At 35.8% G+C, this 17,896-nt stretch overlaps 3 protein-coding genes and 1 non-coding gene across 5 annotated transcripts; 3 read left to right on the top strand and 1 right to left on the bottom strand.

The window, feature by feature from the left end:
* Positions 1-1,317: 1,317 nt before the first annotated feature.
* Positions 1,318-5,102, top strand: LOC130967769 (cyclase-associated protein 1-like). The gene is made up of 10 exons (XM_057892774.1): positions 1,318-1,747; positions 2,349-2,517; positions 2,599-2,663; positions 3,068-3,368; positions 3,439-3,586; positions 3,696-3,805; positions 3,911-3,966; positions 4,072-4,128; positions 4,289-4,432; positions 4,729-5,102. Exons 1-10 carry the CDS (start codon positions 1,460-1,462, stop codon positions 4,813-4,815), a joined length of 1,425 nt encoding a protein of 474 aa, XP_057748757.1. The 5' UTR covers positions 1,318-1,459; the 3' UTR covers positions 4,816-5,102.
* A 923-nt stretch (positions 5,103-6,025) lies between these two features.
* TRNAE-UUC (transfer RNA glutamic acid (anticodon UUC)) lies at positions 6,026-6,097 on the top strand. The gene has a single exon. It is a non-coding gene; the product is annotated as a tRNA-Glu (tRNA).
* Positions 6,098-8,567: 2,470 nt separating this feature from the next.
* LOC130968819 (guanine nucleotide-binding protein subunit beta-1-like) lies at positions 8,568-11,689 on the top strand. 2 transcript variants are annotated; one of them, XR_009081744.1, is made up of 6 exons: positions 8,568-8,917; positions 9,021-9,115; positions 9,624-10,048; positions 10,536-10,922; positions 11,007-11,120; positions 11,434-11,689. XR_009081744.1 is itself a non-coding variant. In XM_057894287.1 (6 exons), exons 1-6 carry the CDS (start codon positions 8,791-8,793, stop codon positions 11,467-11,469), a joined length of 1,155 nt encoding a protein of 384 aa, XP_057750270.1. In that variant the 5' UTR covers positions 8,568-8,790; the 3' UTR covers positions 11,470-11,689. The 2 variants fall into 2 exon arrangements, 1 of the variants encoding a protein (XP_057750270.1); XM_057894287.1 differs by having other exon boundaries at positions 10,565-10,922.
* Positions 11,690-11,862: 173 nt separating this feature from the next.
* On the bottom strand, positions 11,863-17,829 carry LOC130968818 (coatomer subunit gamma-2-like). The gene is made up of 18 exons (XM_057894285.1): positions 17,620-17,829; positions 17,125-17,222; positions 16,969-17,019; positions 16,711-16,824; positions 16,402-16,602; positions 16,226-16,327; positions 15,925-16,032; positions 15,614-15,847; positions 15,082-15,332; positions 14,790-14,961; positions 14,545-14,700; positions 14,346-14,396; positions 14,070-14,210; positions 13,802-13,999; positions 13,562-13,693; positions 13,304-13,477; positions 12,652-12,891; positions 11,863-12,344 (listed from the first exon to the last, which is right to left on the bottom strand). The coding sequence occupies exons 1-18, from the start codon at positions 17,663-17,665 to the stop codon at positions 12,150-12,152; spliced, it is 2,664 nt and encodes an 887-aa protein (XP_057750268.1). The 5' UTR covers positions 17,666-17,829; the 3' UTR covers positions 11,863-12,149.
* Between the last annotated feature and the right edge of the window lie 67 nt (positions 17,830-17,896).

Raw genomic sequence — 17,896 nt, 5'->3', positions numbered from 1 at the left:
ATTAGAAATAAGAGCAATATCAAAGAAAAGAATGAACTACTAGTATTAAGTTTCATCCTCAATCAGCGTGGGTATTTTTGGAAGAATTGGGTGAAAGTTTGCCGAGATACGGCAAACTCTATAAATAACTTAAAATTTGCCGGGATATGGCAAATCTTAGTAAAGTAATGAGATTCGCTGCCGGGGTACAACAAACTTACTTAAAATGCGAAAAAAAAACTTACTTGTCAACAGCAACATTAATGGAGCCTGCAGCTAACACATAGTCGGCTAACAAATATTTCAAAATTTAAACCAAGACAGCATTATTTCCATGATTCTAGATTTCTAGGTATAGTTTAAGGTTGGTGTCTTTACTGCCACTGCAAGCATGGTTCATATTCATATAGCAAGTTACGTGTTATTTTTAGTAATTATGCATGAGTGAATCTTATTCTTTTGAGTTCTTTCTAATCTTTGGATGAACATGTGTATCTAGTTTGTTAGATGAAGATACATATAACGTTACATGAAAGTCATAACACCACCAAACACGAGAGACCTCAGAGAGAAACAGAAAGTATACGTGGGTTAGTTGGTGGTCACCGAATGTATCAACTCACATGTTTCCTCCATTACTGATAATAATTGAATACTTATTCAAAAAGAATGTCCAATTTTATGGTGGGACATATAATAATAGAACATGTAAATTTCCTTTCTCATGGAATAACCCAGACGGCATGCGATACAAGAAAAAAGAAAAAAGAAAAAACATGTTCATGTTTATACTAGAAGATTTGTTCTATTATTATTATCACACATGACTTATTATATTTTTATCTGGCTTTCTATGATATTATATGGATGTATTTTTGGTAATTTAATCTTGAATTATTAAAAGATAATTATTCATATATAAATGTTAACTAATATGTAAACATGCATTATATTAAAATTTTAGTTAAATATATTAATTTATCTAATAATTTTTATTTAATATTTTTACATAAAATTATTTTATGTGAATTATTACCGTAGTAAAAAGATATTTAATAAGTGGAGAGTAGGATGATCTCCTTTACTAAATCATTGCATTTTGTATACGACAGGCAAAAAGGCAATTGATTATTTGATATGTTTTTTGTTTTCTTTGTGTACGATTATACACAAGAAAAGAAATAATGAGCAACCAGAAAAAAAAAAAGAGTTTAATTTTTTGTTCTAAAAAAAAAGTCCATTTTTTTTAGTCCAGAAAAAAGGACACGTGTAACTGCAGGTCCGAAGCTGCAATCCCGCGCGAAAAGTAAAACTGCAACCGCCAATTCCCAAACCGAAACTAACTTTCTCTTTATTTTTCTTTTTTTTCTTTTTCAATTTCTTATTCGGAAAATAGAAAGCACGTAACGGCCTAACACCACATGTAACCAGATCTATTTTCATATCTTCCGAGAGAAGAGTGTGTGTGATTGTGAGAGTGATGGAAGAGAAACTTATACAGAGGTTGGAATCCGCGGTGTCGCGCTTGGAGGCTCTATCCGCCGGATCACATGGCGGAGCTTTCACGGCCGGTGGTGGTGGTGGTGGTGCCGATGATGCGGCGCGAGATCCCTCCGTCGTGGCATTCGGCGATCTTATTGATGAGCACCTAAGTAAGCTCTCTGCTGCGGCGGAGGTCATCGGAGGTCAGGTGTTGGGTATCAGCAACGTTGTGAAGGAAGCTTTCGCCGCGCAGAAGGAGCTTCTGATTACGCTCAAGCACACTCAGGTTCATCTAATTCTACCTCTTCTGAAATTAATGGATTTTTAATTATACGTGCGTCATTTCGTGAATCATGACAATATTGTTTTCTGTGATAAGTATTCTGGAATTGAGTGCAGGGAGTTGCATGTTTCGTCTGATTTTTTGTTTTGTTATGTTTTAGGATTCAAATGCATGAACATTGTTATGGTTTGTGTGGATTCGATGCATCTGTTACCTGTTGTCCTTGTAAGAGAAAACAGTGAGTTCACATGTTTAATAAGATTTGAAAAAAAAAAATGACACTGTCAATTCTTGAAAGAAAAAAAAATGATATAAAGAAATTTAGCTTAATGTTTTGGTATATTCATTCAGTTGAGGTTGCTATTTTTCTCGATCAAACATTTTCCCTCTCTGCTTGTGTAATTTGAAATTGATCCAGTGGGATACGGGGATTGGTTTGAGAGAATTGTAATTCTGTTTATCGCTAAGAGAAATTCATCTAGGTAGTAGGAGAAAAGAAAGTACATAAAAGATGTGGTTCAATGTTTTGATATTCGTTGGGGTGGGGATGAAAGTCCCAATGTCTGTGAATGCTGACTTAATATGTCATATTGTCACCATGCAGAAGCCCAGCCCTCAGGGAATGGCTGAATTTCTGAAACCATTGAATGACATTATCAAAAAAGCTAACGCAATGGCAGAAGGAAAGAGATCTGATTATTTCAATCACTTGAAGGCTGCTGGAGACAGTCTCTCAGCTCTAGCATGGATTGCATATACAGGGAAGGAATGTGGTAAGTGATGTATGGTTAATTGGTTATTCTCATATAAATTCTGATCTTTTTGGCATCATATTTTTCTTCTGCTGTTTCAAGGTATGAGTATGCCTATTGCGCACGTGGAAGACAGTTGGCAGATGGCTGAGTTTTATAGCAACAAGGTATTCTGTCAGAGGCTTCTTGATTTATGTTGAATAATCATATACTCCTCCATATTTCAGATTAAGCAGGAATAGGATATTGTGAAGGTGACGCCTGCAACTCGCAAACGATGGAAATCATTAATAATTTTCGCAATAGAAAAGTTGTCTTTTCCCCTGTAATTTGTGAATGTATATCCATTTTTTGAGTTACATTGGCTTAATTCTGAGGAATATATTATGCTTAGACTCGGTAACTAGATGACAAATGCTGGATTTGCAATTTACCTTTGAAAATACTTTAGTTACATAATTATGTGTACCAATCTTGCAATAGCCTCTTAGACTTTTTCTTTCACTTTACTAATTCATATTCACTGAAATTTCACATGTGAAGGATTATTTTTCTTTTTGGTAATAATCAGGTGCTTGTCGAGTACAGAAATAAAGACCCAAATCATGTTGAGTGGGTCAAAGCTCTGAAAGATTTATATGTACCTGGCTTGAGGGATTATGTCAAGAAATTTCATCCTTTAGGCCCTGTATGGAGTCCAACAGGAAAAGTAATTGCTGCATCAAAAGCTCCTTCATCTAATTCACCTGCTGCCCCTGCTCCTCCACCTGCTTCTCTCCTTAGTTCTGAAACATCTCGGGCTTCATGTTCTAAGCCAAATGTAGGGATGTCTGCTGTTTTTCAACAGATCAGTTCAGGAGATATTACTTCAGGTAGTTTATTCTTACTCTTGCAATCTTGAGTGAACATTCGGTCTATATAAATTATATTTTTATATCCTAGGTTTGAGAAAGGTTACAAATGACATGAAAGCAAAGAATCGAACGGATAGAACTGGAGTTGTTGGAACTACTGAAAAAGAAAGTCATGCAGCTCCAAAGGCAACTCCTAAAGCAGGACCTCCGAAATTTGAGCTTCAAATGGGCCGCAAGTAGGTTTATATATGTCTGTCTGTGTCTTAGTCACTGTGTTATGAACGATTCAGTATTAAGAATGACACTTGTCCATTTCCCAAGCCTAACTATTCTCTGCCACTGTAGGTGGGTTGTTGAAAATCAAATTGAGAATAAATCTTTGGTCATTGAAGATTGTGATGCAAAGCAGTCTGTATATGTCTATGGATGCAAGAACTCTGTTTTACAGATTCAAGGTAATCATAATTGTGTTACAAGATTCTTTCTTTACTAGCTTGTTTCGAACTTATGAATTGGTGAAAATGCTAAAACTGATTTTATATCTTGTGTACAATTTTCAGGCAAGGTCAACAATATAACCGTTGACAAATGCATTAAGATGGGAGTTGTGTTTAAGGTTAGTGAGGCATGAGAAATGCAGCTTTTATTTTTTTTTCCATAACACGAATGCAGTTGATATTGAGGGATATACAAAGTTAATTTTTCTGTTGTTAAAATGTAGGATGTTGTTGCAGCTTTTGAGGTCGTAAACTGTAGTTCGATAGAGGTGCAGTGTCAGGTACTTTTATTCCTTCCTCTTCCTTTTTACAGTTTACTCCTTAAACTTCTAATGTTGTTGGCACGTCAAACATGATAAAGGGTAAAAGGTTTGATCATAAATAATGATTTTAAGTCAAATCTGGTTTAGCTATAATCATGTTTTGCTTTCACTGATACAGGGTTCCGCTCCAACAATTTCCGTGGACAATACTGGAGGCTGCCAGCTTTATCTGAGCAAGGATTCTTTAGAAACATCCATATCAACGGCAAAGTCAAGTGAGATTAATGTAATGGTTCCTGGTGCTGAGCCTGATGGTGATTGGGTATGTTTCATGTTTGTTCTACTATATATTGAAAATTTTGGTTTTTCTAATATTTGTATCCTTTAATTTCTTAATAGCAAAATATGGTTTGTCATCTAAATATGAAATAAAGCCTATTCTACCCCCCATCCCCAAAAGAAGGGAAATAATTCCAACCATGTACTTCGAATCTTATCTGTTACATTGTAAATTATTGATTGGATGCATCTATCTTGTTCTTAGATTATTAGTGACCCAGGGAACTCAAGTGATTTACTTAATATTCCAAATTTTAAACACTTCCTCTATTATTACAGGTGGAGCATGCTTTGCCCCAACAATATATCCATGTGTTCAAGGATGGTCGTTTTGAAACAACTCCAGCTTCTCACTCTGGAGGCTAAACTGATTTGCAGTTTGAAGCTTCTATCTACATATTCATATCATCTTATTCCTTGGATTGCTGTCAGAATGATTTTATTTGTTGTTTCTTTGATTCATTTATATATACATATAGGTTTTGATTCATCATATAAATGATCGGCTTCTTACCAGTGTAATTATTCCATTGGCTTATTGAACCATTGGAAATATAATGTCCATGTGACTTTTTTTGGAGGCAGAATTTGTGTCTGCTTGAGCTTGTTTTTCTTGTTAAGTTGGGTTATGTAATTGGATTTTTAGATTTCAGATGATCCTTATTTACTTCAATCGTTTGCTTCTCTCTCTCTCTCTCTCTATCAATCTCTCTAAGCCCGAGCCAGATCCCTTAGCGAAAAGCATTAGCAATATCTATTAATATTATTGGAACTAAAAGCTTCGGTGGGAGAAGGTAGGGTGGTGTTCATGGATTGGGTGAAATCAAATTTGTCTTGACTCAAATCTGATCCTAAATATACATAGAGTTTGTTTTTTTAATTCTAACCTGGTCCTAAACCTGATAAAATATAAATATTTTCGGATCACAATTATATTAAGTCTAAATTGGGTCTTTAAAGTTTTAACAATAATTTATAAAAAAACTTATTATGATACACTTATTTATAAAGAAGAAACTTGTTATAAAAAAGTTGATATCTATATTTAAACTTGAATTTGTTCGTAAATTCTAATTTGATGTTTCTTTGATCTATTTTTTAATTCAACAAGTGTGATTGAAAATAAAACAATAAGTTTATAATTAATAAAACATAATATCAAAATTAATTTAAAACATATATATCTTTTTTAGTTCCTTAGAGTGCATATAGAGTGGGTGAAGCCGAATTTATCTTGACCCGGATCCAGCCCAAAATAATAACAGAGACTATTTTATAAGATTTTTATCCGATTCTAAACCCGATAAAATTATACCAAATTAATTCTTAAAATATTAAGAGCTGGGCCATATGGACCTTAGAAGGGTTTAATAGGATAAGCAATTATTAACAATATCTTTGTCATGATTTACATTTGTCTGTCACATAAATAATATGCATTATGCAGAGAATAGTGTAAAAATAAACAAAAATTTGTTTAGGGGAAAGAAAATTGGCAGATGCATAAATGTAATCTTCAGTTTCGTTCAGTTTTTTCTTACTATAAAAATATATCATGGAATATTTGACAATATCATCCGTTGTCGTCCAGCGGTTAGGATATCTGGCTTTCACCCAGGAGACCCGGGTTCGATTCCCGGCAACGGAATTTTTTCATCATTATTCCTTTACCTTAATGAAAGGTTACTAATTAACTGAGGAGAAGATTCATCATTCAACTTTATATTTAAAGGCAAAGTCTATGGTATGGATGGGAGTAAACATCCATATGTATGGATTCTGATGTGTACATCTCACATAGTACCACGTGTACATGTTAAGTTAACTGCTTAACATATTTTTAATAAAAATTATTTTGTTTATTTTTTTTCTATGGACTTGATGGGCTTTTGTTTTTCTTGTTCTTCGAATGGACTGAAAGATGCTGGAAGCTGACGAACAAGGTAGTGTCGCCATAACCTAAGCTCCAAAAGATAAAGAATAGTTCTTTTTTTTTTATTTAAACAAGTGAACCATGTTAGTGAAACTGAAAACCCCACTAGAATAATTTGAAATTAATTAAACAATTTGTCATTCGTTTTCCTCTTTTTTTGCTGTCTAATGGCTTCATTCTTGTTCTCTTCCTAGAGTGCTTCATTCATAATTTTTTTAATTTAGGTATAAAAAATATTTTATTAGAAAAAATAGTTACCAGTTCAGTTGTTTATACTGCAGTGCTTTATTTATTTATTTTAAATTAAATTTCAAATTATTCTAACGTATTAGTGAAAATAATTTTTTTGTTTTACTTTTTTTTGTATTGGGCTAAGCCCAAAAAATCCTACCCGAACCAGTCCGAACCCCCTGACCCAAAACCGCTTCCCCATCGTTTCTATCACAGAAAACTCGCGCCAAGAGCTGTGCTTCCATGGCTGCCACAAGCTGAACATGATAGCTCCTTCTTCCGATTGATCATCGATTCTGGATCAAAATATGATGCGGCTGAACTGGTCCGAGAAGGTCTCTCCGCTGGTATCACCTCCGCAAGAAGTTCTGTCGCAGAGGATAAAGAATGACGCCTCCATTCACTGCCATGCTTCGCCGGCAATCCCCTTTAATTCTCTTCCATCCAAAACTTCATATCCATCCTATTTTCCATTTCGATCTTTACCTGGACCATCACTGTTGCAGTTCAAGCACGGTATCCATTGCCACCTCCAAAACTACCTTCTGCGTGCCGCGTGCCGTCTCTGAACCTCCGTTCCACGTATTGCTCCTCCTTTCAAGGCATTTGCCTTTTTTCCCCTTTTTTTTGGTCAGCTTTTTTTTTGTCAGTTTTTTTTTCCTTTAACTTCCATTTCGTTCTCCTTTGACTGTTATAAGAAACAGAAAAATCTCATGAACCTGAAATAAGCCCAAACAATTAAGAAACCCAAACAATTTCAGCCCACTTCCCAAAAACCCTATAATCGCACACTCACATTAACTGTCTTAATGTAAACAGCCGACACACTCGATAATTATCTGCTACAACCTGCGCTGCCAGGCTTTTAAGTGCGCAGTCCACAGAAGAATGAAACCAGGAGTCGCAACATGCTCCATGCCACGTCGGATCCATACATATGGATGTTTGTTCCAGTCCATACCAGAGAATTTGCCTATAAACTTCACTAAAAGTCAAATATAAAGCCAAGCCTGTGTGGTTATGAAGTTGAGAAGTATAACATACGTGGAAAACCATAGGAAAAAATAATTCTCATTTAGCTATTCTGTTCACAATGATATGATGTACACTTATTTTGAGCATTTTTCCACAAAGGTGGGCTCCTAATAAGTAATATGAGAGATTTGGTTTTGACTTATGAGCAAAAGAGCCACTTGTAAAATCCCGGGTTTCTCATTCGATACACAACGTAGTTTTCAAAGATTCCACCCACTCCAACTTGGCTAGTCCCCATTTAGAAAAAGATCTCATGTTGAGGTGGCCTAATTTTTCATGTTTATCCTTAATCTTAATTTGTGTTTGGTGGATGCTTGGGAAGTGGGGTAGTGTCCAAGGTTAAGACTTTAAAAGTCAATTATCTCTCGTTCTTTTTTTATTATGTTTTTCTGTACAACTATATTAATATAGTTAAACATTAAAAGAATAGAGTCACCAAAAAAAAGAATTAAAAGAATATATACTTGATTCAAGTATGCATTACTTCAAAATCTTACAAAAAGAAGACATGTTTTGAATTTATTTACTTATTCTTATAAATGAAAGAACATTGCAGTTTCGGTTAAACTTAAACATGAATTCAACTATATTAACCTTTTTTTCTTTAGCTTCTAATGAAAAAAATATAAAACAAATATCAATAATGTATGATATACACCAGAAGCTCTTAATATTCATATAAAAATACAATTTTTATTAATTAATTATATATTTAAATTATTTTAATTAACAAAAATAGTATGTAATATCAATGTCCGCGTAGCAGAGATCTTTGAATATGGCAAATTAAAAAAAAAATTGCCAGCTCAGGTCTTCGTTTCAGTAGAGATAGGAAAAGGAAATGTCCTACAAAGTACAAAATACAATTATTCTATTTATTTATTTATTTGATATTATTATTTAAAAAATTTATAATTCATTCACACTTTCCTTCCCCGAGTTTGAACTCCACCTTTCTTCTTCTTCTGTTTGGAAGAACAAGTTGAAAAGTAACACAGCACCAAACACAAAACTCAAGCAACCCCATCATTTCATCGGCATAAATTTCCCAACTTGCATTCATTCTGAAACACACTGCAATGTGATTGTAATTGTGGTTGTGAATTGACTTGTATTGTGTGGTGCTTCAAATTCATGTTCATATGTCCCTTTCTCAACCAAAAATGTCTGTTGCTGAGCTCAAGGAGCGTCACTTAGCTGCCACTGACACACTCAACAATCTCAAACAACGTTTAAACCATACACGCCGTTCTTTGCTTGATACTGATCGTAAACCCAAAAACAATTTCTTTTTTTCTTTTACTCTATACTGTGGAATTTGGATTTTGATCTTCTGAACTCACTGTTTGAAGCATTTTTGTTTTGATTTCAGTTGCTGGGTATGCGAGGTCTCAGGGTAAGAGTCCCGTGACTTTTGGACCTACTGATCTGGTTTGCTGTAGAACTTTGCAGGGCCATACAGGAAAGGTACCCTTTTTCTTGCTGTTTTTGCCTTTTCCTCTTCTTTCCTTCATATGTGAAAAGTAATGCATTACTTTCTTGTTCTTTCCATTCAATAATTAGTTGTTTTTATCAGTTAATACTTTGTTAAATGACTATGGAATTGCCTTATCAAGTATTAGTATGAACTATTATTCATGAAATTTGAGTTGGGAGTTAAAGCATTATGGAAAAAGATCATATCTTGTAAGCTGAAACTGTAAAGTGAGAATACCTTATCTATAAACTAGTGTTAGTGTGTATGTAGTTTGAGAAACTGGAACCAGGGGGGGGGGGGTATAGTTTTCTTTGCTGCACCTGTGAATTTAACAAATGTTTGAGAAATTAATTTGATCAATAGTTATTCAATTCTTTCATCTCTGCTTCCCCACATTGACCTGGTCCTTTGCTTAGTTATATATCAACAGTTTCGTGAAGATTAATACTCATCAGACTAGCAGAATTTAGAAATTTTATTTTCATTTAACTGTTGCAGGTGTATTCATTAGATTGGACATCTGAGAGGAATCGGATTGTTAGTGCATCCCAAGATGGTCGATTAATTGTGTGGAATGCTCTAACAAGGCAGAAAATCCATGCCATAAAGCTTCCTTGTGCATGGGTCATGGCAACTGCATTCTCACCAACTGGTCAGTCAATTACATGTGGTGGACTTGACAGTGTTTGCTCTATTTTCAACCTGAATTCCGCCACCGACAAGGATGGGAATCTACCTGTTTCCCGGACGCTTTGTGGACATAAGGGTTACATTTCATCTTGTCAGTATGTTCCTGACGAAGACACTCACTTAATTACTGGTTCTGGTGATCAGACTTGTGTTCTATGGGATATTACTACCGGCCTTAAAACTTCTGTCTTTGGTGGTGAATTTCAATCTGGACATACTGCAGATGTACTTAGGTATGTTTGATGATTTTATGAATTAATTCAACTATTTGTGGATTTTTTCCGGACTTTGGACTTTGGAGTATATTACTATCCCCTTCTTTATAGTTTGCATTTACTTAATAAGATGTTCCATCTATTACACAAATGTTCAGAAGAACTCCTGCTTTGTGATAAACATAAAATTAAACTTAAAATACTGCTTAGTTCAGTTGATTTCGTTGATAATTTTGTAGTCACTCTTCCCATGTGCAACTTCAAATTTGAGAAAAAAGTGAAGAGCATATTTGTTTTAGGATGCAGCAGAATTGAATGATTGCTTTGGTGTGCTGTCCAATGTTTTGAATTAAAACCCAAAGAATGAATATGCTCTTCTTTTAAACATTTCATCTCATGCAATCCCACTGAGAAAGTGGTGAAATCTTGATGGTAATCAATGTGCTGACTAGGTAACATGTTCATTGGAAAACTATTATGTGTTATTTATTGAATACTTTCTTAGGAATATGCTGTTACTTTGTCCTGCCTCAGCATCTCCATTAACGAATCCAACTCAAGAATGTTTGCATCTGGTTCCTGTGACACCACTGCTCGATTGTGGGATACACGTATGGCAAGTCGAGCAGTTCGGACATTCCATGGGCATGAAGGAGATGTTAATTCGGTCAAGCTCTTTCCAGATGGAAATAGATTCGGAACTGGCTCGGAGGACGGAACATGCAGATTGTTTGACATTCGGACTGGACACCAACTTCAAGTATACTGTCAGAAGCACAGTGACAATGAAACACCACCCGTGACCTCCATCGCGTTCTCCATATCAGGAAGACTCCTTTTTGCTGGATACACAAATGGAGATTGCTACGTATGGGACACTTTGTTGGCAAAGGTACTCGCTTTGTGCCTTAATGTAATGTAACTTGAAAGCTTGTTAAATTTTGTAACATATGATTGATTATTTGTTCCTTTGCAGGTGGTGTTGAATTTAGGGTCTCTTCAAGACTCTCATGAGGGCAGGATCAGCTGTTTAGGTCTGGCAGCTGATGGAAGTGCCTTGTGTACAGGAAGTTGGGACACAAACCTTAAGGTGAGCATTGAATTTTGGCCTTATCAAATCCCTCTGTTTCATTTTCTGTCATGGTAATTGTATCTTGATAAATTGATTTAATGATATACCAAAAGTGACATGGCAGATAAAAAGAAACGGAAGGAGTAACTTACATAATATATGAAGTTGATGAAATTGTGTTACATGTCTGCTTGATATTTATGTTGTTTCATTAGTTAATTAATACTTAATAGTAGATATTATGGGATGAAAACAGTGAGGCAATTGAATCTAATATACTTTTCACTTGTAGGACTTAACTCTTGTTTTCCCCCCTTTTTTTATTGATTAGATATGGGCATTTGGAGGGCATAGGAGGATGATTTGAGCCATTGAAGGAGAGGGTACAGACTAAACTTTTGAGTTCCCTTGTTAGGTCCATTTATATGAAAGGCTATACGAGCGGCTATATACGTTCCTAAGGCATGTAGTATATAACTATATATAAGCGTTCCTAACATTTTCTCGATTGTGAATGTAGTATGAAACAATACTTACGTTCGTTATAACATTAGAATATATAGGCAAATGCTCTTTATGCATCCTAAGTCTCTCTTTCTCCTTTATTTTTTACCTTCTCTATGCATCTCAATATTTTAAACAAAGATTGCGGCTTTTCTAAGTGCGACATATCAACACTGTAACGTAATGATATCAAGAAATAAACAATAGATTTCAAAACTAAGTAGGAGAGAATATCTTTCAGACAAGACAATTGCTATTGAACAAATATCGATTCATTGTCGAAACAAATATTAAGGTGAATGCGCAAAATTTGTATAAAATGTTCTACAAAGAGAATGAAGTATAAATGTATAATAATCAAGACTTTGGAGTATGGTTGCTAGTCTAACAAGCATGCAGTAAGTGACAAATAAATGGTGCATATGCCAAGTCCAAAGCGTACAGTTCTGCAATTCTTTACACACGTCTATCTATGACTATATGTTGCTATTTAACTCCAATTTCATCAACAGAGAAAGGCCGAGCTGAGTCAACGTTTGTTCTTTAGCCGCTTGCCACAATCTCGTGAATGGCATCACTGACGGTTTCATCCTCGGATCTGACGGCCAGTTTCATTGCAACATCCTTAGGACCGTCAAGTCCGAAGGACAACCGCACAAGCACTTTGATGTTCCCTATGTATACACCTGACAGTAAACATGTGTGCGACCTTGAATTGGGAGGGACAACCTCCGTGCCCTACAAAGTGGACAAGATGAGAGTCATGAAAAGATACACACAAATGATACTCTACTTTTATCCTTACAAAGTTCAACTTCCGATTCTTTTAAAGGAACACAATGAATGAGAGCAACAAATTCTTTTGTATGCACCAATGTACTTGAATCTATATGTGAGATATGTCAAACTCTGAAAACTTACGGTGTAGAAGATTAATCTTGTACAGAACCAAATATTGAACAATCGGCTTATTAACAGACTAAGAAGAATAGGTCTCAAAACAAGAAACATGAAACGATGCAGCAAATCGACATCAACGGCTTACCTCACAAGGCTGCATGCCAAGAAGAGTGATGACCGCATTTACAGCTTCGGCCAAACTCTCCCTCGGGCCAAGACCATATTCATCTACTCGTTCACAATCAGGTCCCATACCTTCCCAAGCATTCCTGAAATTGGAGACCCCCACTTTCAATATGTAATCTGCCGCAACAACCTCCAGATCCTCCAGCTGGTATTCATCTTCAACACCATCTTCTTCTGCCTCACCAGTGGATGGGTCAACCTGATCAAAATCAAATTTATATAGTAGTGATGAGATTTCCAGTTTTCCACAACCAAAAAAATGTAACCAAATTATTTTTTATACACAAAATGGATTATATGAAGTGGTGAGACCCACTCATTTATTTTCTTTTGATACTCTAAGATCCACTCATTTATGCAAAGGGAAAACGGTGTGGCCAAATCATTCTAGCAATTCCAATAAAAATTCTGATAAAACACTGGCTGCTGAGTATTTTCAACTTTTTGTTACACAAATATATGGTAGGTTGTAATTTCAAAAAATTTCTGGCATAAGGAAAAAAAATAAAAAATACAAGCTCTAGGCATGAAATATACACATCATTATATACATACTGGGGTGACTGAGATAAAGAAAACCAAAACCTTAGAAGAATAAAAGGGAAACATACCTCTTTAACAATAAATCTCAGGATGTTAGCGAATTTTCCAACTGTTGCCAATCCCTCAGGCTTCTCGAATGCCACAAAAGTTTGCCCAGGTGAATCATAAGGAAGAGACCTGAGAGGCTTGGAGAACACCTCAGAAAATTCTTCTGCTTCTGAAGCATCCACAATTACAATAACCTGGTATATGGGAAAAGATTAAATATAGTCAACCCAGAGAGGTAGTGTAGTATGAAATTGTACAGTAAATGTATTTCACATTACATTTTCTAACAACTGCTCCGGTATTGTGTTTGTGCAGTTGTACTGAAACACAATATGCTTGTCAAATACGTGTTTAACAACATTAACAGCATATTCTGTCTCTGCTTCGGTAAGCTCCACTGGTGCTGAGGACTGGAAAGAAATATGATGTCAGCATACATATCATATTGGATATAAAAAGAAAAATATAATACTAACGGGTTCAGGAAGAAAAAAAAAAGAAAAAAAAGGTGAAAAAACCTTGAAAAGCTTCCCAAAGTTTGCAAACTCAGGAATGGACAAAAGCATCCTTTCATATGAATCAACAGTAGACGGGGGCCCACTACTAGAGACACCCAAACCAGCTGGCTTTTTACCAGGTGCTTTCTTCTCTGCAAGAGGCGCAGACTTCACCTCCCTGGGCACTGAGTTAATGTCAAAAGGCTCTTCAGAAGGCACCTGCATTCACATTCAGAACATTAGATATGTCCTTAACAAATGAAGAGCAAGAAAAATGGATATGACTTACATAATTTTTCAAACTAGTCTCAAGATTGACAAGTGGGATATCAAATGACCCAAAGAGGAAGTCCTTCACATCTTTATCAGTCTCAACAACTGAACCATCGCCTCCAAGCGTATTCTGATAAAGTGTTGCCCTATCACGGACCTACATAGAAATTAAAAAGAACAACATAAAAGTCAAAGCAGGTAGCAGTTTTACACATCTCCAGGGGAGAAAATCTGTGATATCAAAAACCATGCAATTACAGAAATCCCTTAAAAGATATGTTTAGAAATTTACCTCATCATCACTGTCAAAAACACACCGCCTTAGCAGAACAAATATGCGGGGCTGAAAAGGGTAAATATGAGGTTTCAGACTAATTTAATAGCAACTTCACATTAAAATAACTAAAGAAAATATTACAGATATACTATCCACTAGAAAAAATAATAATAATAATAATAACAATAAAATAATAAAGAGAGGCAAGTTACACCTTTAACTCATCAACTGCAGCCCCAAACTTTGCTAGCGTGCTCACAGCACTGGCCCTAACAGTTGCATTCTCAAGATGTACTCTGTTATAAATATAACGAATATATTTGCTGGGGTCTGATGTCTTTGGGCCTTCAACTCCCAGAAAGTGTAGTATCTAGGGTATGACAGGGAAAAAACAATGATTGATGACAAGTGATAAAATTTCAAAACCACACAATAAAGAACAAAGTAAAAAAATAATACCTGTGTGGACAAATAAGTGAATTCACAATCTTCAATGAACTCACAAAGATGGAGCAGCCCACTTTCCTTAGCATCAGGGATATCTCGAATCAGAATCACAATTGAATCTACAATTGCTTTCTTGTAATCAAAACCACCTTCTTCCCTAAGAATGTTACTCAGGAAGTTCATCCTGAATAATGTCATCACAGAACCCATTAATTTAGACTAAATCACTTATCTAGAAAGATATTCGTATGAAATATGTAACATCTGGGAAAAAGGAAACCAACAGAATGACGCATATACTCACAGAGATCTATATTTTAAGGGGAACTTCAAGCATAATGATCTTATTGCTTCAACGACAACAATCTTGAATTCATCCGCAATATCAGACATGAAATTTGTAATCTGCTTCATAAGACGGTCTACGCTGGATTCGTTACCTGTTTTCAAAAGAGTGGTAATAGCTAGTGTAGCAATGCTTCTGTTCTGGTCAGAAATCAAACTTTCCATATCAATGTTGCAGTTAGTGACGGCCATTGGATGTTTCATTGCAACCTGTAAAGTTCAAAGCTATATTCAACAATTATGAATAAAAGTAACTGATCAGGTTTGACCAACATAACTCCTATGATGCATTAGCTAACACAAAATTTATGAACTCAGAAGATTTTTTAAAAGTTTTTCAACTGACTTCCCCCAAAACATAACAGGCAAAAGGCAAAACCTCCCTTGAGGGGGGAACAGGGATTGTGCTGGACCCTTTCTCAGAATCAATGAAACCATAAAAAGCATTTTTTTTTTCTCCCCTCAAATTCAAATGATAAAAGAAAGTTAACCTTGTTCAAAGTTCGGACAGCTGCAAATCTCAAAACTGGCTTAGAAGAACTCAAGAAGAGCTGAAGAACGGTAATTGCTGGTGTTAATTCTCGGCTTGTTACACCATTGAGCTCTGTAATTGCTCTGGCAGCTTCAAAAATCACCATCTCTGATTTGTGACGAAGGCAACCCTCAAGATAATCATAGAAGGGGCGGTCACCTGATTGTGTATTATTTCCTGATTCCCGAATAACCTGCAAACAATATGCATTAAATATTATGCAAACAAATATCATCCCAGCGATAGAAATACACGAAAAGTAAAGCACACCTGACTTGTATAACGAATCAAAAGGCACTGGGCCAAAGGTGAGCGGACAGTTCCCCTTGTCAAGCTGGTAACCAGCTTGCTAACAGCTAGTCGATCATTCTGCCGTATCTGCAATGTTGTAAACCACCATGTGTCACTAAACTGTTTGTAATTCACAGTTGATTACCATGTGAAAATAAAACTAGGATCCTGACTTACTAAATGATTTATAATGATCAATAAAGTATTTATTTTAGTTCAACTTATTTTGCAACACCAAGAACCTGTATATGTATGTTATCAAAGCATTCATGCAGCATACCTGATGTAGCAAAGCCAGTGCATGAAACTGTACAAGAGGTGATCTTGATTGAACAGCTTCCTGAACCTCATTGCTCCACCTTTTTACTATCTCAGGATTTGTCTGAAAGGGGTGATATAAGATAAGCAAGCAATAGAATCTGCTGAATAAGGACAAACTATAAAACTAAGTATTACCTGGAGGAGATGTATGCCACTAACGAGGGCCGCACTTGCAACGACTGGATTCTTATCTACAATGGCTTGTTTCAAATACCGCTCAATTTGGGTAAGGAGCGTTCCATCTGTGATACGACAAAGCACACGAATGGCATTTGCCCTATACATATCAATCTTACTATTCATGTCCTTCATAAGAGAGCTTGTGACAATGATAACCTTTGGAACAAAATAAAAAACAAAGGAGAGAACAGTCAGAAACTAAATTTTTAATGCACAGATCAATGTGTATCTGACAAATAATGAAGTTTGCGTGAGAATTTGTACCTCATCTGAAGAAGGGGAGAGTTCCTTTATTATGAGGTAGACCATTCTCCTAAGCCCAAGATCTCGAGACTGGAAGAGCTTTGTCACAGCAAAGAAAACTTCTGTGGCTTCAACCTACACAATTGAAGCAAGAATAAATTACAAAATATCAATGACTCTAACATGATTATGCAGGCTCAATCTATAAACAAGTGTTCAAGGTACAAAACAGATAACTCTCCACAACAGATAAATGGAAACTTAGGCAAAACTCTTTACCTTTGTAAATGTATCTCCCTGATTCAGTAGGTATAACAGTTTTGTAATAACCTTGAAAAGGTACAACGAACAAACACAATATCAAATTCAACTGCTGAATAACTCGACTGAAACAAGATAGATTACCTAGCTGAGGATAGATAAATAAATAAAAACCTGTGAACATCTCCTCGCATCTAGTTGCGGGTCATTAAAAACCCTGGCCTCCTGAAGAACAGCCCCTTTTTCAATTCCCAAGAAGGGAGAATACTCAGCTGTTAAACAAACCGGAGAAAAAATGAAATTAATACAACACATTCATGATAGTACACTCAAATTCATCTCAGTATACAAGCGTGACTCCGGAGCAACATGCGAAAACTAGCTATGAAGAATATGAATGAATCAACTGAGCAGTATAACGAATTCTAAACAATCAATTGCAAAGAAATAACGATCTGCATTGCAAATTACGTGCCTAAATCAACACAAGTATCTTAATAAACTATGTCCTATGTCGAATCGGAACCAGATCAACAAGGCACCGACACGAGGATCTAAGAATGAGAAACAGGAATTAAGCATTGGATCTGGAAGCGAAACATAGTGATGGAGGAGTGGCAGAGAAAGAAAGAAAGTAGGAAGAAGAAAGGGAAAGAAAGAATGAAGGACCTTCGTCGTCGTGGTCATCGTCCTTCTTCACTAGAGGCTGAGCCATGGGCGGAGCAGAAGGTGGTGAATCCGCGAGATCTGGAAGTTTCAGCTATGTAGGTGCCTCTGCTGAGTACCACTTAACTTCACAAATGAAAGAAAATACGAAGAAGAAGAAGAAGAAGAAGAAATGTGGTATTGTAAAGTTTAAACGCAAAATCGGGGTGTACCTTCAAGTTCAACCTTTTTAAAAAAAAAAAAAAAAGAATAAATTAAATTTCAATGCATAAACCACAGA

Source organism: Arachis stenosperma, chromosome 3 (genome assembly GCF_014773155.1).
Source record: "Arachis stenosperma cultivar V10309 chromosome 3, arast.V10309.gnm1.PFL2, whole genome shotgun sequence".
NCBI classification, from domain to species: domain Eukaryota; kingdom Viridiplantae; phylum Streptophyta; class Magnoliopsida; order Fabales; family Fabaceae; genus Arachis; species Arachis stenosperma.
This window is presented reverse-complemented; position numbering and strand designations above follow the sequence as displayed.